Consider the following 22,364-nt stretch of genomic DNA (forward strand, 5'->3'; position numbering starts at 1 on the left):
ATTTTCTAGCCCATCTGACACAGACAGGTCTGCGATAGAAACCTTTCCAGCAAAGTAGCCCTTCCTGTCCCAAACACGGAACAGAGAAAGTTGATTGGGGATCCCCTCATTATTACGCAGGAAGTTAGAGCTGCCATAGACATATCGGCCACATGTAAACCACCTGGCACAGATGGGTTATCAATACAAACGTTTTTTCCCCTGGACTTGTTGTTTACCGCCTACATTTTACTTTTTTTTTAACCTGAAATCCACTTCTAATGCAACATTGGTGGTATTATTGAAATCCGGTGGGGACCCACTTGTCGTACGCTTGTACAGAACCCTATCACTTCTCAATTCAGAGTACAACATTTGGTGGAACTGCTGGTAAATAATTTGGCACCCGTGGATCACACTTTGGTCCACCCCAATCAGTGTCAATTTATTCCACCTAGGCAGACACATATGAACCTGATGCCTCTTTCATATAGAGGATGGGACACCTAGAGCACAGTCAACACCTACGGTTGTCTTGTTAAACAAAGAAAAGGAGTTTGTAACTCTGGTGTGCCCTTTCATGCTTACAGTGTCGCGCTATTTGGGAATGGGAGAAGGTTTTGTAAAATGTGTGAAATTACTGTACGAGAACCAGCTTAAGATTTTAGGGATCGTGCGGCATTCTTAGGGGTACTTGGCAGAGATGGCTTACCTCTCCGTTGATTTTTGCACTGGCAATGAAACCACGGGCTTCTGCATTCAGAGATAAGGCAATTGATTGCGGTTTTACCATGCAGCATGTACCTCACACTATCTCATTATAAGCAGATGATTGTACTACGGTATCACCGTGACACAAGATCAAGTTTGGAAAGAGTGCTGTGTTGCTTTTGTCTGACTTTGGGAAAGCAAAGGGATTAAAACGAAACTGGGGGAAGTCTAGCCTTTTTCCTGTGCATGTCGTGACCTATGTTGATCCCCCCAACACTCAGTGCTTAATTTGTGCCGATGATTTCCGGTGCTCCGCATTGGCATTTAAATGTCAACTACAGTGCTTGTGACAGTCTGCCTCAAGGTGGCGCTCTCCGGCTAATTTCGAGATAACTTCAACAACAGTTAATTATTAGTTCAATATACATTAACAATAGCTTTTGCTGCAGCCCAAGCCATTCTTATAGCCTTTTGGGACTGACATACTCCGAATGGTCACACTTGTGGGTGTGTACTGGTTAGTAGTTGTGTTGTTACTATCATTGGCAGCATGGAAGGGGCAATGTGTGGTGCAAACTGCAGTGGCCTCCTGACAAGAACCCTGGAGCTTATTGTTTTTACAAATTAAGCACTGGCATCACTTGAAACCAGTATCCCCTGGACACCTGACACCTATATTCACCTGCAGGTTTGGGTTTATCTTGAAGAAAGGCAGCTGGTACAGGCCATTCCTGCAATTCATGCCTCAGTGGCTTTTTGGAAGGGTCTCCCATATGGGAAGCAGGGCACAGGTCAAGGGTACATGCGGGTAGATGGTGTCCACCCACTATTTTCACAGGGTGGACGTAATTTACCATGCAAAGAGGTTGTTCAGATATTCCGAGCAGCAACGTGCAGGTGGGAAAGAGGCTTCTCAGGTTCCAGCTGCGCCCATAACAAAAGCCAATGTCAAGGGGTCCTCAGGGCTCTTTTTGTTAGAGTTTCCTGGCTGTGAGCTATCATGAGCCTCACACCTGTAATGAAGGAAAAACAGAGGCTCAAGTAGCCTCACACCTAGATGAAATTGAGGGGAAACAGAGGCTCACAGCTTGTTACTACTTTGCAGGTACTTAAGAGAAGCATGCTTTTCACTTTGTTCAGTCCCTGTAAATAAGAGATGTGCATGCACTGTAAGCATGTCAGATGTGTTGGTCTGTCCCAGTATTTACACAAATAACAATTTAAATACCACTATTTTGTGTTATTTCTTTTATAGCGCTACTCATCCCAATGCAGGGTGTCAGCGCTCTTTACATCACACGTACATATTATAAACTGACAATAAATCATGTGTGTAAATCAATGTACAGGATGGGTTACATAAGGCAGTGAGAATTACATGGTGTAGGAGTCACGTCCTTCATAGCTCACTGTTCTATATTAGAAGGAATACAATTTATGAAGTGCAAGTAACAAAACAATCTCTATGTTCAAAGCAGTAACCTACTTACATAAAATAAAAAAGTGTTATCTGTGTGTTACATAATGTGCTTTGCATGAGACACATAAACCCTCTGTGCTTCTTTGATTCAAAACTGGGACTAAACAAACCACAGATCTCGCCAGCCACTACGTAATCCTCCAGAGTTATCTCATCATTATTATTATACCCTGAGATTTAGCTGGCACACAAAGATCTCTGCAGCAGGTGCCTTAACCCCATAAAATATTTTTAAATTTCAGACTTTGCAACCATTAAGCAGAACAGATTTACTGCCAGCTTACTCCTTGTTGCCAATTTCTTTGTGGCAGAGTTATAAAAAATACATGTATAAGTTGAGGCCCAGATTTTGCGTCTGGTTTGCATCACTTTTTTGACACAACTCTGAAGTCACTTCCTCTGAGGTCATGGGTTGTGATGCCACTTCCTGTGATGCCACGTGCTTTGTCATGCCCTATGTTGTTACTCACTGCGATCTCACTTGCATACTACCTACCTTGGTTAGTCCCCCCACTTCTGTTTTTTAGGACTTATACCCTGATGGAAAGAATCAGTTGTCCGAATGTTGATATCGCTGTGTCTTTTATATTTATTCAGGCACTCCCAGTATTGTTGAAAGGTCTTTCTTTCAAGATTTAGACTGACTCTTATCCTATTCAGTATGGACACACAAACAAAAGAGTTTGCAGTGAGGAAAATTGCTCTGCCGATGCTTAAAGGGGGCTGGGCTTGCCATGCCTGGAATCATCATGCCTGGAATCATACTATCTGGCAGCTAAATTGGTCTAGCTGACCAAGTGGATGGGAATTTGGGTTGAAGAGGACACTATAGAGGTCACTGTATTTCTGGATGGAGCACCTCTGGGGAATATAATACTGGCTTCTGCAATGGATGCAAAAAAGTTACCGGCTTAAATATGTGTGCACAATGAGGATGGGCACTCCATATGCTTCAGGCATACTGTTGTGAACCCTACCTATCTTCATACTAAGTATTAAACATAACAATTGAAGAGTCTAGTCGGAGTCTAGTCGGAGGCTGGGATCCATATGGTAGAGTGTTTATTTGCAAAAGGAACATATACCCCATTTGATGTGCTTAGGGGCCAATTTCAGATCGGGTAGGGTAGTTTATGGCACACACTGAGCTGTTCAAGTTGGCCAAAGCAATGTGGCAGTGCTTGCTGAAGGAACCACAATGCTTAGAAACATTATCTAAGATAATGACTCTCGGCAATGCAACACATACTGTCTCAATCTTGCGCAGAACACTATACCCAGTTTTTCAGGTTGAGATATCGTGATCCAGGTATGTGTGGGAGGAATATATGTGAGTACCACTCTCTGATGACACATGGCGGAAAATGCTAGAATATGTCAAGTTGGTTACTAGAAAGATGCATTTTAAATTCATGCAATGTTGTCATGCAGAAGCAGGTTTCTATCACATGGTTTGTGAATGTTGTTGGGAAGAGATAGTGGTCATTATTAAAGACATCACTGGGCCCACAATTTCCTTGGACCCTTAGCATTGCCTGTTAGGTTAAATCAGTAGAACAGAATTGCAGGAGTAGGCATGCTGATCTATAGATTTAGGGCCGATTGAAAAAGAGCCCCCGCAGACCTGGAAGAGTATCTACACTCGTGGTAGAATCTCCACAATAAGAATTCTCATTGTGGAGATTCCACCGTGACTGCTGAGGCTCTTTGTAAATCGGGCCCTAAGTGTTTGTTAGACCTGCCAGCCTTTGGGTGGTCTTACCCCAAACTTTTAGCTTTGGATCTCCACATTTGTGCTGTATCTTTTTGTTGACCTTAGGACTCTGAGTACTTTACCACTGCTAACCAGTGCTAAGGTGCCTGTGCTTCCTCCCTAAACATGCTTGTGATTGGTGTATACCTGATTGACCTATTTAATTTACTTGTAAGTCCCTTGTAAAATGATACCACATGTACCCAGGGCCTGTAACCTAAATGCTACTAGTGGACTTGCAGCACTGATTGTGCCACCCACAGAATAAGCATTTCAAACCTGTCTCAGGCATGCCTTTGCAGGACCTGTGTTCACAGTTTATTGCCACTTCTACTTGGCATTTAAAACCTACTTGCTCAACCTTAAACTCCCCTTTTGGTACGTTTAAATCACCACTAAGGTAGCCCCTAGGTAGCCCTAGGGGCAGGGTGCTAAGTACGTAAAAGGTAGGACATGCACCTTTATGTTTTGCATGTCCTGGTAGTGACAAACAGCCTATTTCAATTTCCCCTACTGTGAGGCTTACCCCTCTTATAGGGTAGCATTTTGAATTCCTTAATAATCTTTTAAGCTGTAATTCTTGATGAGAGAGGACTAGCTTTTGACGTTTTATATGTTTGGAATGGTATTTCTAAATCCCACTTACTGGTGCTGTTGGATTTAACTTTACTACTTTAGAAATGCCACTTTTAGAAAGTGGACAATTCTCTGCATGAACTGCTCTGCGTACCTGACAGACCGTCTACAATACATGTCTGGGCTTTGTAGCAGCTACAAGTGTGCATTCCCTCTAGACAGCCACAACACATGACACTCAACTGCATCTGCATTCATCTGCCTACTCATGGGTCCAGGAGGAAGGAGAGTGGGTCACACTTCACTTAAATCGGTAGTGCCCTGTCTCCCGAAAAAGAGCTGATTTACCCCCATAGTTAGGCTGGCAGACAGGACTGGGCTTGATGGAGACCCGTGCACTTCAGAGAGTTCTTTTGAAGTCACCCCCTACATCAAAGGTACTTTTGAGTATAAGTACTGGGTCTCTGGCCCCATCTAATGAGACATTTTTGGACCTATATCCAGATATCGCTGGCTCAACATCTGTACATTGGCAGAAGGACTGCTGTGCTGTGAGGAGGAACTGCTGCACTGCTTTGCTAACTGCTCTGCTGTGTTGGCCTGCTGCTTGCTGAGCTGCAGGAGAGACTGCCACTTTGTGACCTGCCTTGCTGTGCTGGCCAGCTGCCTGCTACCTTTTTGCTGCGCTAACTTCAAAAGTGCTCTCCAAGGGATTGTCGGCTTACCATGTTTCCCGAAGTCTCAGTGCCATCAAAGATTTCAAATTCCTGCCATGGGATCCACTCTATGAGGAGTCCGGTATCTAATCCTGCATTTATAACTCCCCTGAGTTGGTTCACCAGCTTGTGTGGCTCAACTCTGAGCGCTTCGCTGAGAATGAGCATCAACGACTCTGCTCCAACCCATCATGACTGAAATACCGAGTTCATCGCCATGGTAAGGCTACCGGCATCTGTTATCTTCGACATCGCAGCGCTGAGAGAAGCCTTTGCTGCGTGGCCCCGCCAGGTTTCCTGTATCACGACAGTCAGCATGTCACCACCGTCCACCCCTGTGAAGAGCTCCGACTCTATGTGCCGACATCAACAAAAGCAGCACGAGCCCCAAGGGCTCTAGAAAAGTACTGAGATTCCGACCTCGAACAAGAGGTCCATGCACCCGCCTGCACACTTTCAGGCAACATGCCTATCTGCAAATGCTGGTCCCGTTGGAGCCTGCAATCTTATCGATGAGTGGCGCTTGGGCACGACAGGTGCCAAGTGCACCAAGCGGAACACGGTTGGGATCGAGAACACATTGAAACCCGCATTTGCACTCCAGTAAGGAGCGTAAAAGCAGCACCTGCATATTTTTGCGCTGTGATTCCCCTGTGCATTGAGTGTAATAGCTTGAGAAGTATTCATTGGATTTTTACCAGTTTGGTCTCATTTTGTTGATAATACAATACATATTTTTATAAAGCTGAGTGGAGACTTTTTGTGGTGTATTGTTATCACACTGTCAGTCACACACATGTTAAGCCATCCACATTATGATCTACATTAATGTCTAATTATGGATTAATGAACTAATGTTTTCTGCTTTTAGCCATCGTTTACTAATGAACTGTAGATTGAATATGTTCTTTTGAACCCTATGTATATAAAAATAGTTCATCAGATGTATCAATTCTATTAATTCATGAATTTATCATTGTCCAGGACACCTTTCATGTAAAGATTGAATCTATCCTCGTGACTTCTTTTAAATTATTATATTTCTACATTTTTATAATTGCATATAAAATAATCCAAAAAAAGTAAAAATAAGTTTCCTTGGTTTTTAGATAAATTCTCATTATGTTGTCTATTACCTGTTAGTCAGAACACTGTATGCCCTCATATTTATATAAGTATAAAGAGGCTTGTTAAGCGCTCGAATGCCGGAGGCGTCTTGGCACTAAAGTGTGAAAAGATGACTAGGGCGGAGGTTGGTAGGTACTAAAGATTGAACAGCCGGAACTTCAGGGCTTTCCTGAAAGAGCAGAAATCTGGCTGAAGACGTAAGGCAACAGGAAGTTTGTTCCATAGCTGAGCTGCACAATTGGAGAATAAGAAGCCACCCCATCTGGCACGTCTATATCTAGAAGTGCAGATAAGGCCAAGATTGTCCGATCGTAAGTCTCGCGGGGGAACATAGAGCCTCAAGCTGTTTTGACAGTCTACAGAACCACCACCATAGCGAGCCTTGTATACCAGGCAGAGTGCCTTAAACTCAATTCTCTGTTGAACAGGAAGCCAATGTAGTGACCTTCTTGCGTTAGAGGTGGGGGTGACCCTTTGGAAGTTGTAAAACAACACGGACAGCAGCGTTCTGCAAAGACTGAATTTTGCTAATCTGATACTTATCAATGCCCAGAAACATCGCATTACAATAATCGAGTCTGGACATCAAAAGGGCAGCCATTACTGTCTTCTGGAGTGCCCTAGGGATGAAAGGAAAAAGGGTTTTGAGCAGAAAAAAACAGGCTGAGGTTATACTATTCACCTGTGCTGACATGTTCAATTTATTGTCAAAGATCACTTCGAGATTTCTCACCTTTCCCACGGGTAGGGGACATTCCCCCGCCTCTGGCGGCCACCACCGGTTACTCCATATTGGTGGTCCATTTCCAAATTCGATAACTTCAGTTTTCTCTGTATTAGTTTTTAAAAAACTTTGCCTCATCCAGTCCATGATGCCCTTAAGATAGGCTTGGAACCTTGCCGCTGTTAACGCTGGTCTGTTAGATAGCGAGATGACCAGTTGGGAGTCATCCGCATAAGACACAAAGGTAAAACCATGCTTCCTCACTACACTAGCCTGCGGCCTCACATAGAGATTAAACAGGGTGGGGGACAAGGCTGAGCACTGTGGAACACCACAGGGCAGGTTGAAATTGCCTGATTGTAAACCCTTCCAGTTCAGTGTTTGCTTTCTGTCATCCAGAAAAGAGGAGAGAAGGGCTAAAGCCCGCTGACTAATGCCTGCCTTCTTTAGTCGTTGCACCAACACCGTATGGCTGACGGTGTCGAATGCAGATGATAAATCAAGGAGGACTAGGATTTTCCCAGTAAAGTATGCTCTTTTGGCTAACAGAATGGCCTCTTTATATTTATTGAGGGCAACGTTATAGACGTCTTTGCTCACCCTGCTATAATCCACTCTCCACAGACGCTCATACCTTCTGCATTCAACTTTTAGTTGTTTAAGTTCAGGGCCATACCGTGGTGCCCCGGCAGGGCGCCTGTTGAGTGTGGCAGTCTGCTCGGGAGCGACACGACTGACCGCTCCCAAGATCCATTCATTGAACTTGGCTGCTGCCACATCGTTATTTCCATCTAGGGTGGGAGGGGAATGATCAAGAGTGGCCACTAGGCCGGTACTAGTAATCCTGTTCCACCGCCGGAACATAACCTTAACGGGTTTGTGAGGCGTGCCCGTTCCAGCCGACCTAGCCCTGACCTAAAAAAATACTGCTTTGTGGTCGGTCCAAGGAAGAGCATCAACCCCACAATAGGTGATATCTGAATGATTAGAAAACAATCCATCCAGAATATGGCCTCCTTCATGTGTGGGTTCGGACACTAACTGATGTAGGCCATAGGCTGCCATAGCATCTAAAAGTCTGTCCATGTCTGAATTAGTGCCCAGTTCCAAGTGAAAGTTAAAATCACCAAGAATTGATTAAAATTCAGAATCTGTGCATGATTCCATATAGGACATACGAGCCGGTGGAAAGGTAGCTCTGGGGCCCGGCGGCCGATAGACCGACAAGCCTTGGAATATGATCGCATCTTTGAGCTTAATTCAAAATTGCCTTGCTTCGGCATGAAGGTCCGCCAAAGCCCTCATCTGGACTTCAAGGGTTTGCTTATAGATAATGGCAATGCCACCACCTCTACTGCCTGTTCGGTTCAGGTTCAGGAATGCATAGCCTAATGGCAGAGCCACGTTCCAATCTGGAACAGATGCTGCCTCCACCCAGGTCTCGGTTCAAAAGACCATGTCGGGGTTGTGTATACTTGGGAACATTTCCAGCTCAAGTTTATGTTTTATGACCGAGCGTACATTTAAAAGGATGCCCGTAAACATGTTTGATGAGGCCCGCACTGGTATCCTAGTCGGGACTTGTTCTCCACCAATAGAGGTGATGACCGGGGTAGGGGGACCCTCTTCGATACCAATATCAGTAAGGCAGGCTGTGCCTCCATACCTCCCACGATTACTGCTAATGTTCTTACCCGCCGAAAAATGGCAATGTTTACAAAGAGACAATCCCACCTCATCATCAGGGTTAAACAGGGTACAATCCCCGCAAAGCTGTGTCCGGAGCTTCAACAGCATCTCTGATGTGTAGCGTATGGGACTAACCTGACCAGGGTCCTGGCCACGGGCACGTTCCGGGCACTGACGGGCGCAGACGGGATTGCCTTTAGCGCGCCATCGTGCGTTTTATATGTGTCAAGGAGAAAGACTAGAGCGCTAACCAACCATACGTGGGCCCGATCGCACGGACGGGCACCGCACTTTAGTGACAAATGTTAAAAAACGGGAGAGAGTGTTAAAACAATTAAAAATACTCCAAGTTCAAGTCCCCCAATCCCAACCATAAAAGCCTCTCGCAGCCTGCTTTCAGTATTCTAACTAGCGCACCAGCGTCAGCATCACGCACGCTGCGCTCGCGCCAGCGTGCGTTTTAAATGTGTCAAGGAGAAAGACTAGAGCGCTAACCAACCATACGCGGGCCCGATCGCACAGACGGGCACCACACTTTAGTGGCAAATGTTAAAACAATTAAAAATGCTCCAAGTTCAAGTCATATGATATGAATTGTTTCTTGCTCAAGTTTGTTTCTAAATATTTAGATGTATTTTTGTGGTGTTTTCATTGTGTTACTGTGTGTTTGTGGTGCACAAATACATTACACATTATCTCTTTAGATAAGCCGGCCTTCTCTACGCCAAGCTACCAGAGGCTGAGCACAGGTTATCTCAATTATATGTCTAGCTAGCCTTGACTAGAGCAGTGGGTTCTGACTGGCTTGGGTGTCTCCCTTAGCCAACCAGAAACCCAATTTCTAACAGTGATAATAATTGCTAAATGAAACATAGCAATACATTGAAAGGCAAGGAGCGCACCTGACGTAAGTAGATGGTTGCAAGATTTCTTCAAGTGGGAGAGAGTATAGTTGTCTACTTTAATGGTCCTCCATCAGAGAACTAGCAAGGGGCCTCCTCTAGATGCCTGGACAGTATTTTGCAGACTTTAGAGGGTAGATCTGACACATGTCCACCATGAACTTAATCATGTGAATTAATTAATGGTATCAAAAATGTATGGATTTTGGATTTCCTGACACGTTCTTCATAGGTTGCAGAAATAATTCAACATAAGTGTATTGTAAATGTCGAACTAAATATGGTGCCTGGTGATTAGGGTGGGTGAGCACCTATGATAATGGAAATGTGAATGAAACTCTCATTGCTGCGAATGTCACCTATGATTACTATATCTGTCTATATCTCGTGGATGAGGTCTGTACTTTACAAAGGGTTTACTATTTACTGTTTGTACAGTATATTTGATTATGTGCAGTTCCACTGTCAATAAAGATTGATTAAAAATAAGATGTGGTTCTGACATTAAAGGCTGGATATCGTCCAGATTACAGTGTTATATGCACAAATGGGATTCGAGAGATTCATTTAGAAGACTGGCAATAATCCAACTGCAACGTAACAATAAAGATGCAGCAGCGCTATTTGTGGCTGCAGGTCTAGACCTATGATGCCAGGGCTGGTAGAATATATACGTGTTTCCATTTTTACTCATCAAGTAAGTATATGTTGGATTCAAAAATCACCATCGTACTGCTAACCTTCTGTACTTGCACTAGGAGAGCCTCTGTTGAGTCAGGGATTGTGGAATCTCGGGGGCATATTTACAATAAGGTGGCGGAGCGTGTTGTTAAACCTAGAAGGTTAAACGACATGCTCTGCCACTTCCAAAATGCAGGGCTGCACCATATTCTCAGGAATATCGTGCAGCCCTGCATCTCCCCCTGCGCTGACGCTAAATTTAGCAGCCCAGCGCCAACGCAAGCACCCTTTTTATGTGCAGGAAGGTGTCCATTCCTGCACATAAACAATCGTTAAATGCCATTTTGTAACTTCTATGTCTGCTGCTTAATGCAGCACACACAGAAGTTGCGAATCAGAATTTTTAAAAAATGATTGTTATTGTGCAGGAAGGGAGACCTTCCTGCACATAAACAATCATAGGCAATTTGCTGTTTCTATGTGTGTTCCACAAGGCAGCACACATGTAAACAGCAAAAATGAGGAGAAATAAAGCATTTCTCCTCGTTTCGCCTGTTTAAAACCAGGTTTTCCCTGATCCTAATTTTGGCACTGCCTCCTATTTACGCTGCCCTTGTAAATAGGGGCCAACACCCATTGTCTCCCATTTCATGTTAAATACAGCGTGAAAGGGTGCCTTATTTACAAGGCAGCGTTAAGCCACGTTAAGTGGCTTAACGCTGCCTTGAGCCACGTTAAGTGGCTTAATGCTGCCTTGTAAATAAGGTGATGCCCCTATCTCCATCATGATGTTGTGGTGGCAGTAGGGGCTTATAAATATGCCTCTCATTGTTTTAGCTGCTGAGGCAGAACTAATGGCACTACAACCAATAATGGGCATCTTTCAAGTACTTGACCACATGGTGGCATACTATTGCCCGCCCTTCAGCTTGAAATAAATCTGGGTATCAAACATGTGCAGATCATAGTTAGCATTGTGGGTGTTAAAAATATTAGAATCAGGATTATGTAGCTTTTGAAAATGTTAGATGATGTAGCAGGGCCTTGTGGGACAAAAAGTATATCACTTGACTTGATGCATGTGATAGGACACAGGGATTCATTCCAGGCAAAAGCAATTGCATTCACTCCTTTAGATGAGGACAAGTCCTCCAATAGAATTGTGTGATCAAAGGAATTGAACACCACTGACCAGGTTAATCAAGATTAGTGCACCTCATGTGCATTAAGGTAGTCTTCCCTTGTATATAAGTGTAGATTCAGTCTCATGGCAGAGGTGAAATCTGAATGAAAATCAATACCTACCAGATGAGAGGTAGTTGATTGCAGGCCACAGTAATCAATACATTGGTTGTATAGATTCATCTGGAACTAGGATTACAGTTTGACATGATTTCTGGGTCGGCATTATGTTTTTTTCTTTTTGGGAACTTCCCAAGCTTAAAATCATATATCAATTTAGTTATTAATAGTATCAGCCAGTTCATTGTGAATGAAAAACATTTTGGTAGTATGGTTTGAGACCTATATCATGCGAAGTGAAAATTATCTTTCTTAGCCCTTGTGCAAGTGAGCTTGAAGCAATGTGTGTGGATCCAGCATGTTGTTCTGTCTACAGTAAACTATGATTTGACCTATCAATGGTGAAGAGCTCGCACTTTCCTCTTACATTCTAATGTCTAGTGTCTAATATGGAAGCCACAGTCTGACATTCTTCAATAACTATTCCAAAGTGCACCGGAACTCCTTGTAGGCAGTCCAGAGTAGTTCTGCTTTCAAGCCTTTTATGAAATGTATGTAGTTAGCATGTCCTCTATCTTTTGGGTTCAGAGCATTCCACTCTCCAGGACCCATAATCCACATAGTTCTGTCTCAGTATTAAATTGTTCAAGACATGCTTTAGTTTTACAAACTGTTATAGCTGTCTTGTGTCCATTTTTCCAGTTATCTTGCTGGGAAAGGTGAATTGGAGATCAGCTGTCAGTGAGCCAAGGCCTTCTATTGACTTATAGTTTTTGGAAAAAGGTATGATAATGGCATGTTTCATGGGAAGAGGGATGGCTTCCACTTGGACAGAAGTGCTGTCTATCAAAGAGGTGATTTCCCTTCTAGTGAAGGGAGGAATTATTTTATGTATGTGGCTGAGTACGGTCATATTAGATGATTTTGTTTTTTTGAGTCAGAATGGGCAGTCCCTCATTGGATATAGACTGGAAATTGGTGGGAGAGGATTCAGAAGAAGGTGGGCTTCAGGAAGACACAGTGACGATTTTGGACTCAAAGAAAAGCAAAAGGTTCTTGCTGTATTGTTTTTAAGGTGCAGATTTGGTAATTTCCTGGTAGGTCCTGAACATATCCCTAGTGTGATTTGATGGGTTATTGATACATTAAGTTCCTATAAACAACATTCTGGTAGCTCCTTCTGTATATCTCTTATATACACATGTGTCTTTATTTGTCTTCATCCATCATTGATATACAATATCAATACTCACATTTTACATTGATTTATTTCAGCTCAGTGAATAGGTTAAATAGGGCATGAATACCGTGTTAGAGATTTCTCAGCAACATTCCAGACCAGAAGTGTTTTGAGATTTAGGGCCTCGTTTAGAACCTTGTGGACATTCTGCTGGTTTTACAGGAGGGCGGAGGTCCATCTGCCCTATTTAGAGAGCCCTGCCTCCTTGTAGACGATCTAGGCACTCTAAAGACAGCAATGGACACCATATTTAAAGAATCCATTCAACAAACGTTTTTGTTAAAGGAAAACAAGCTCCCAAAGTGGGAGCTTTCCAGTTCTATTGAATCCAAACGAACTCCGAAATTATATTCATTCAAAATGACATCCCTTTGAACAACAACCGACAAAACAATCTAGAAAATATTTTACGCATGAGCTACACGTTTTGAAGTGCCACAGACGTTTCTGCATTCCCTTCGCATTTGAAGAGCCATTAATCCGCAAGAAAGGTTATAAATTAAACAAGCATGGCTTTGAAAAGCGTACATACCTCGGTTTTTTGGGCAACGTCATTCATCTCTGCAGTTTTTCAGTCTGATCTTCTCAGTATGTGTTTTGTTTCAATCGGCACCTAAAAATATATTTTAGAATGTCATGCCATGAGTTTTTTCTTAAAAATAAGAAATGGCAATTATACACAATACATGAAGCAGGACAGGTGTATGAAGTACTTGGAGATGGTAACAGAAGGCTCCTTTTCATATCCAACTTTTCAATAGTGAAGTACTTACATATATCCCAAAAAGAATGCATGTACACATTACACCCATTCATGCAAGCATTAATCTCAATCTTATACCTTATGACTCTTTGACCCTAGAAGCAATTACAGCAAACTCTCTTTAACAGGCGTTGGCTGACTCTGTATGTTTGCATTTCATTTCAGAGCAGTGACATTTTAAACTGAGAATGGGTTGCAGTGATATTGAATGGATCCATTATTTCACTTTCAGTCAATGAATGATCAGTGACTCATAACTTGAATATTTTGGGATGGGATTGATAGAGAATTGAACCAAACACAATATCCATCCTCAATCCCATGCCACAGTTAGAACCTGGAAAATGAGTTCTGTTAGAGGGCGTAGTAAACTGCTTATGTTTGTACATGTTTGTACAACACGGGCACTCGACAGCGCCAAATGTCTCTTCAATTGAAATAACATCGATGGTACGGGAAGCAGGTCGTATTAGCAGAAAAACAAAGAGTATCTGTCATGGTCTGTTTGTATCCCTGTCACAAGAATGGATTTGAACCATGCTCCATGGTAAAATCAAAGGTGGAAGCCATATATGTCCATAGCGGCTATTTAAAACCAGGTTTTCATATCCACAAAAAGCCGTCACGGGCTCAACGCAAACTAGCATGGCAAGGGGGAAGTATATTTATTTCTGATAGGGTCAGGGGATATATATAAGAAAGAGGAAGAAATAGGCTGAAACATACAGAGTGTGTTGGAACTGAGGTTAGATATGTTTTTGTCCTTCTCCATGCTCCTCTAACTACTGTTATGCACATTATAACACATATAGGAGTATCTTTTTACAGGGAATTGTGCCCTAAGCCAACAATAAAATACATTTTTATCCATATTTACTGGATGCTTCAGGTGATCTGTTAGCAGGAAAAGGGGGTTTGTGAAATTAAATGCCTCTTATTACTGCTACCTGTTAAGAATTTCTGTTTAGTCTTTGCGGAGGAAATACAAGCAGTGGGATATGTTGAGTCATAAAGAACAAAGTGGATGGTCATGTAAACTGTAAAATGTAGTCAAACATATAATTTCCTAAGTAGTAGTATTACTTGTACATATGTACGTGTAATAGGGAAGGCAGAGAAGGATGTATGTGTTTGGATATGTTTCTTAATTTCAGAGTGTATGCAGTAGTGGAGGCAGTACAGGTTTCTCGGTTTGTTGATCTTTGAATACTAGTCCTCTGTTCTTGTTTGGAATAAGGTGCATCTATTCATGTTGTAATTCTAACATGTTATGTTAAACATTATGTTAAAAGAGTTTGTATAGCGCACTTACACCACCTGGTTTCATGGCGCTTGTAGAGGAGGTGAACTGCTGCTCATAAGATCAATCATTCGTAGGCCTGGGAGAACAGCCATGTTTTCAATTGTCTCCTAAAATCAGAGTAGCATGAGGACGATCTAATGTTGAGAGGCAGTGTGTTCCAAAAGGAAGATGCTAATATGTACTTGCGTACGTGTGGCAGGGAGTCTCTCTGTGCTGTATTTATCGGAATCTTTGACCAGAAAAGTATGCACACTTCATTTGTTTGTGAGTCTTATTGTCACATTACTGGCTGTCCTAATATAAGTGGGTCTCTGTTTGGCTTGGGAAATAGTGCTGACAATGCGTATTGTGGTTATCTATGTTTTTTTATGTATCTTTTTCGTTTGACTGTTCCTTCACGTATTGGTTTGTTTGAATGGGGGTACAGAGAATCTGTATGCACTTAATTCACCTTGTCTATGAGTGATTTACTGTTTTTTAAAAGGTGAAATGTTTGTTGAAGTATATGGCTCTGCTTGTGCCTGGCATGCTCAGCCAAAGGTCTGCCCCACACACAATGAAAAACACATAGGCCACTAGCATATGTGACTGTTTTGTAATGACCTGCTCAATTCTGCATTCCAATACAGAGTAAGGTTGTTCTTAACATCATGTGTAAACTGGCCTAGATGACCATAAATCTACTGCCACAATTCATATTGCAGCAGTAGGGGGCAACTACAAAATTACCCAATCTCACAGTGGTAGCTTACCTTTATCAAGCTTTATGGGACTAGTCACTGACAGGTATTACACACATTACAATTTCTTCACAGACTATATTCTAAATATGTTGTTTAACAAATATCATCTATATACAACTGGTGGTGCTAGTTGTCTTAGAAGAAGTCTAGATAGTGTGAACACCTTTTTTGGGCAGGAGCCATAAATATCAATCCCAAGGTAGCTGTTGCTTTAGATCCACACACCGTAACACTCCCTTCAAGACCTCATAACCCTAAAACAAAGAAAGGTATCATGCAAGTGCATGACAAACTCATCAGAAGCACTTTATTCTTTACTGGATTTTCTGGTATCTCATAGGCTTCATAAACCCTGATGGCAGAGTCAACACTTGATATGGTTGTCACTCAGTTGGCCCCGTGATTACCTCATGCATCTTTTCACATATTTAATCTTGCAATTCTGGTTAAATTTGTATGTCAGTTTTTAAACTAATTTAAGATTACAGAATCATTATGTTTATATTAATTTCTTATTATAATGGTAATTTATAGGTTTTAGTGTTAAATATTTCTAAATATAGTTTGTAGTTTGATTTTGTGGGAGAAATGTATATCTGAACCCCAAATTGTTTTCAGAATTTTAACATTAATTTGGGTCATGAAGCAGGATAAACTATTGCGCCCCTCCCCAATCTGTGATTTGCCCAATGTATGTGGGACTGGAATTAGAACAGTAAAGTTTACCCCCCAATTTTTGCATTTTCCCCAAAGTTTGTGAGACTGTAGTTAGTATAGTATAGTATATTGCCCGACCATTACTGCACTCTCGCAAATGTTTGTGGAACTTGACGTAGAATAACATATCTTTTACACCCTAATTATTGCACTTTCCATAAAGTTTGTGAGACTAGAGTTAGAATAGTAAATCTTACACCCACTAATTTTTGCACTTCCCCAACTATTGTTTGCCTGAATTTAGAATAGAAAATTACACCCTTTTCCCCCATTTTCTCACCTTCTGCTTTGTATATGGGATAAAGTCTGGAATTGTGACATTTACCCTCTTAATTTTTTGCACTTTCCACAATGTTTGTGGGGATGGAATTAGAATAGTAAATCCTAGATGTTGCAATTTTTTCTATTTCCCAATTTTTGTGGGATTAGAGAAAGAATACTAAGGGGCACATGCATCAAGGTCACAATTTGCAATTACCAAATAGCGATTATGAAGGATTCGCTATTTGGTAATAGCAAAGGCCTATGCATGTAGGAATCGAAATACATTTTGAGATTCCTTAACATTGGCTAATAGCGATTCTGAAATTGTGACTCCATTCATTCCTATGGGCCTACAGGCCCATAGGAAAGAATGGTAATACATTCGCAAATTGCGATTACCAAATTGGTAATTGCAAATTGCGAATGCAAATCCGAGGGTGCCCTGGGACATAAGGCCCCTTGAAGCTCCCCCCCAAAAAGGTAAGTGTGCACATGTGAAGCACACACATGCCTTAAGGCCATGTGTGCACTACATGGCACTTTGAAAAATGCATTTTTGAAAGCATGCACAAATTACCATCAACTTGAAGTTGATGGAAATTAGCGTTTCCTCAATGCACAGTTCTCATTTAGGAAAGGATACATGCATCGGCATTCAGGGAATCACAAATTGCAATTCCCTAAATGCATTTGCAATTTAGGTAATCGCAAAAAAATTGTGATTACCTAAATTGCAAATGAAAAAATGTACATGCATCAGAAAAGGCCTTTTTGCATTCGCAAACGGGCCAAATCAGCGAAACGGCTCGTTTGCGACCGGAAAAAAGCTTGATGCATATGCCCCTAAATCTTAAAACACCAATGTATGCATTTATTTTAGTATTTAATTATTGCAAATTAGTAAGGTATTAATACAATGTAATTATTATAATTTCTATTTTAAGGATTTTATTATTTTATTTAAATGTGCATTCATTGAACATTGTAAAATAAAAGTATACATGTAATATTGAAATACCATTCAATTTTAAGTAAAATAAAAACATAAATTTTGGATAACAGGAACAGATAAACATAAATTAGGCATAGAATTTAATTTTAATACATTTGAAATAGTGTGACACAGTGAGATACATTTAAAAGTAAAAACATTAATTTAAAAAGTACTTGTTAAGATTACAATTAACCAGATCTATAGAACATATTTAGCATATTGTCAGTTGGTAGTAAAATATATACAAATAAATATTTGGGGTGTGTAAAGTTACTGTTAACATTTGCATTAATATATTGTACCAATAACATATTTTCCAAATTGTTAATGTTTATATTATGTAGATTTTTATAACACCTGGTACTAAATATTTGTTTTTTGATTTCCAAAAATGTATACATATTCATGCATTTTAATACTTTTTTCACTTTTTTGTACACATTTTAATAATATTTTACCATTGCCTGCAACGCATTTGTAGTTTCTTTTTCATTCTCTTTTTCATTTTTCTTCTGTCATTGGCCAGCAGAAAAAGAGAGATGTGGTTACAGTTTCCGTTATGGCAAGAAACGTTTAAGATATGTTTTAACTAAAGAAGCTGGCAAGATCTGATTTTAATACTTTTAAAGTACAAATTCTTGTTTGTTGATATATTGATTTGTGTATACCACTGGTACATTTTTGCATGTTTAATTTAGTAGTGAAGGACTTAGCTAGAGGTGCTTGTGTGATATATAATGTGTATTATGGATTTTGGAATGGAGAATGACATTATTTGTGTACTATATATGTAGAAGACTTAGTTGCTGGTTTAGGTGGTGGTGAGAAGTATGTATTGTTATGTAACAGGCATGGATTTTGGAGTTGTCCTAACACTTTTTTTATGTGTTGGCTAGCTACGTATTTTCCAGCTCTTTTCTTTCCAGTCCGCCTCTATTTCTAGGTATATCAGGCATTTATTTTAAAAAACAAATTGGAGGTTTTGGGGGATTTGGGGGGGTATTGATGGATCTTATTTACATAAATGTTTGCAGTTTTTGGACTACACCTTTTTGGATTATCTGCTGTGGAGGAAGGCCGACTTGGATTTTCTACTGCATCTGTACTGTAAGTACTTACATTTATTTACTACATTTTGAAGTAATATTTAATTATTTAGTAATATAACCTGTTAGTAGTAATGTGTTTCAGTTTGTATGTTTCAGGGCGTTATGTTTACATCTGAATAATAAATGTTTTTTGCAATGGTTTATTTACGTATTAGAAAATGTGTTTTATTTTTAGGTAATTTCATAAAAAATGCGTAGAACTATGCTAATTAAATTTTGGTATGTTTAATTAAATGTGTTTGTTTTTTTATTTTGTATATATTCGTCCCTATTCATGAAAAAATAGTAAATCACTCGTCTTGGTGAAATCCACTCTCGCAAAAAAAGGTTCCACTTACCAGGAATCCCTTTGTGAATTCCTTGCAGGTGTAACAAAAGTAAATTTGCTTGTAAACTCTAGTATATGTGGTCATGTTTTTAAATTGTATTGTTGGGACATTTTTATATTATAAATGTTTTACACTTTGATTTTTTTAAATTTGATATAGAAATGTTTACGTTTTTGCGTTGTAGATGTAGTAACAATTTCGATTTTTGAACGATTATTTTTTCCAAAACTTTGACGTCGATATCTAGTTAATGTCTTTTGCTTTTGTATAAGTGATGGTATGTTTGTTTTCTATCATTTTCTCTCCGTTTTTTCTGTTTTGACAATCTTTTTTATCAATATTGTTGTTGTCAATATTATTGTGTTTTACTTAGGGTGCACAGAAATTCGATATTTTTGTAGTTGATATTTAACAATTATGTTTTTGTAGTACAATATTTTGGTGGTTGATATTGTCACAAACACCCTGAAAACGAACACACCATGACTGTATGTGTATACATGGCAGCACACATATGAAATACCACCTCCTCAGTTCAGCGTTGTCATGCTTTGCAGACAGAGTCCACACATGCCCCGGCTATATGGCCTGGCTCAGGCGCAGGGTCATTTCAAGAAAACACCTTTCTCTGGGGCTTTTTTATTCAACAAGTGGTTCAGTAATGAAGATATGGACAGGGGACAACTGCCTGTGAATTTGGTATCACTATGTAGCCCCTTTTATAATAACAATGAGTGCTCCATCTTGTCGTACTTTAATATTCGGGACCGCGTAGGGGACAGGGCCCTACCCCTGTCTATCTTGGTATTAGCGAACCGCAAATGGTAAATGCGGCATGTACGAGTGCTTTATATATCGTTCTAGCTATGAATGCACTGTGTACACGTTATTCTGCTTTACTACGCGGGTTCCATTTTGGAAGCAGTGGCCATCTTGTCATTGCCCTCACATAGGCTATAATGGAGTAAATACGGGCCTCACAGTACATGGGCTTTCCCTCTGACTTCTCTGTGACCTGGGCAGCTGGCTCTGCTGCCCCGGGTCAAACCGGTCTCACGAGCTCCCCTTCCTCCTTCCACCTGTGATTAGCATCAGGGCTTGACCCGTCATAAAACCCTTTCATTCTACACAATCCCCTGGCTAATCTCTTCCACACCTGCTTGTTCCTGCTTTATGACTTGTTTCCCAAAACAGGAGATGCTCATGTTTATTGGGGGGTCTCTTTACATCAAACATGGGATCTGAACCTTACTGTGTAAATCATTGTGGGCTGGCCGAACTGGAATGTGGGATGGTCATCATGACTCTGTCTTTTCTTTGTAATGTACACTTGCATATTGCCGCATCATAAAACCTAGGAATGTATGCCTGAGGCAGGAAAAAGCGTATTTAAGATGAAGTCCGTTCCTATGATTTTCAGCAGTCTCCTGAGAACATACACGCTGTTGTACTTCTAGGATACCTGTCATTGGTCTGCAGCCAATAAACGATTCTTTGACTTCACCCAGAAGACTCTGTGTTTCTGTAGGTCTGGAACAGGGTGAACCCAGAAGTCATAGGGTGTGTGCCCCTGCACCGCTGGGTCTAAAATACCCAGTACTTCAGTTTGGCGCCCAACTCGGGACGATTTCAGCGGTACCAGTCCAAGCCAGAGGTTCGTGAGGAGCTTCGTGTGGAAATTCCGGAGGAAGGCCGCCACTTCATCGACCCCTGCATGTCGACGTGGTCCGAAAGTCTTTTCTGCGAGGTTCTCCGCGTCCCGACGGCTACGAAGGACTGCTGCCCTGATTAATCGACCTGTTTTGGACCCTTGACGAGTTTTGAGAGAGCGAAACAATCGAGAGAGTCTTCTGGTGACGCCATCGATCAGCAATATTCAGTTAAGTATAAGTGGAGCGTCTCCCATTTGTTTTGGTATCCTTCGGGATCATTTGAATTGGTACTTTGGAGTTTGCAAACGCCAAAACCAGAGGACTCGTGTATTCACGAGAATATCGTAATCGATAATCCTTTGACGTTTGGATCTAGACTAGTGAGCAAAGATGCCTGGTTCTGGACTATTTGGTAGATTATTCTGTTTGGGTTGTGGAAAAGATTTCCAGCTAGAGGAATCATGTCCGGTTCCTCCGGTTGGAACTCCAACTTATGAGCTCTATGTGAAACATGGCGTAGGCCCCATTGCATATAACGAAGTGTGGATCCACTATACCAGGAAAGATGGTGTTTTAAAATGGCCCCAAAATGGTAGTTTTGATACCGATATTTTAGATAATTTAGAAATTAAATTGTTTAAGAAGAAAGCCCGGCCGGCGATGTTTGACTCTTTCCGCTTATGGCGAAAGGAAGCCAAACAGAAGGAAATTAAGTTAGCGAAAAAGAATAAGAGAGAGAGAGGTATGTCAGTAATGCAAGCAGCTGTACAATTTAAAGACAATGAGGAGGAGCAAATGAGTGAGCAATTACACAGGCAGCATAAGTTAGGGATTGACAAATGCTACCCAGCTTTACCACATTCTAAGCAGAATGAGTTAGAAGAAAAGGAGAAAGATCCCCTGATGTCACATTTGTTGAGTTCGCCACCCCCGTATGCTCAGACTGCCACGGCGCCTCCCCAGCTTGTAAATATGCCGCCTCCAGTGCATATACTGCAAGCCTTGCCGCAACCGCCAGTTGCTTTGCAACCAGTTCCTATTCCTGTAGCGCAGTCCTCTCAAGCGCCGCCAGTTGTGCTTCCAACTGCCCCAGCACTTCCTGCGACTTTGCCTAATCCAGTAACTGCCTCCCCTAACACTCTTCCTTCCACCACTCCAGTACCTGTCTCTACATCCTCTTTTCTTCCCTCTGTTTTTCCCCCTGTTCTCGCCTCAGCTTCTCCTTCAGCACGACAGCGCCTAGCTAATGTGGTTACTACATTAATGTCTCCTCTCTTTGGGTCATCTGGTGCAACTCCTGGTGTACAGCGTAAGCAGTTGCGCAGCCAATTGCCTAACCCCGATGAGAAAAAGGTAATAGATCACATGGCGCGTAGATGGATCGTTTTTCCTTCACTGTATGATGTGGAATCAGTTGTTAACACTTTCCATCAATGGGATGCCCCGAAACAGAGATATGTGTTTGAGAAAATGTGCGAAATTCTCTGTGAAGAATTGGAGGATAGTGGTAGAAATCCGAACCCGCAGGAATTGTGTAGAGTGAGGTTCGATTTTGGAACTGGTATAATTGTGGACCGCGAAGTAGATAAAGCAGTTGCGGTTGTATTATCCTTAAGGAATGACGATTGCCAACAGTCATTGTTTGAACAAGAGGTCCTTGTGGGGAAAA

General features: G+C 41.3%; 1 protein-coding gene across 31 annotated transcripts in view; it reads right to left on the bottom strand.

The window, feature by feature from the left end:
- The window catches only part of NEXN (nexilin F-actin binding protein), a 399,622-nt gene that overhangs the window by 251,096 nt on the left and 126,162 nt on the right, over nt 1-22,364 (bottom strand). For all 31 annotated transcript variants that reach the window (XM_085602023.1, XM_085602016.1, XM_085602002.1 and 28 more), the window contains one exon: nt 13,354-13,434. In XM_085602023.1, coding sequence (XP_085458149.1) covers nt 13,354-13,380 — 27 coding nt within the window. In that variant the 5' untranslated portion in view covers nt 13,381-13,434. The remainder of the gene's footprint in view (nt 1-13,353; nt 13,435-22,364) is intronic.

Source organism: Triturus cristatus, chromosome 4_2 (genome assembly GCF_964204655.1).
Source record: "Triturus cristatus chromosome 4_2, aTriCri1.1, whole genome shotgun sequence".
NCBI classification, from domain to species: domain Eukaryota; kingdom Metazoa; phylum Chordata; class Amphibia; order Caudata; family Salamandridae; genus Triturus; species Triturus cristatus.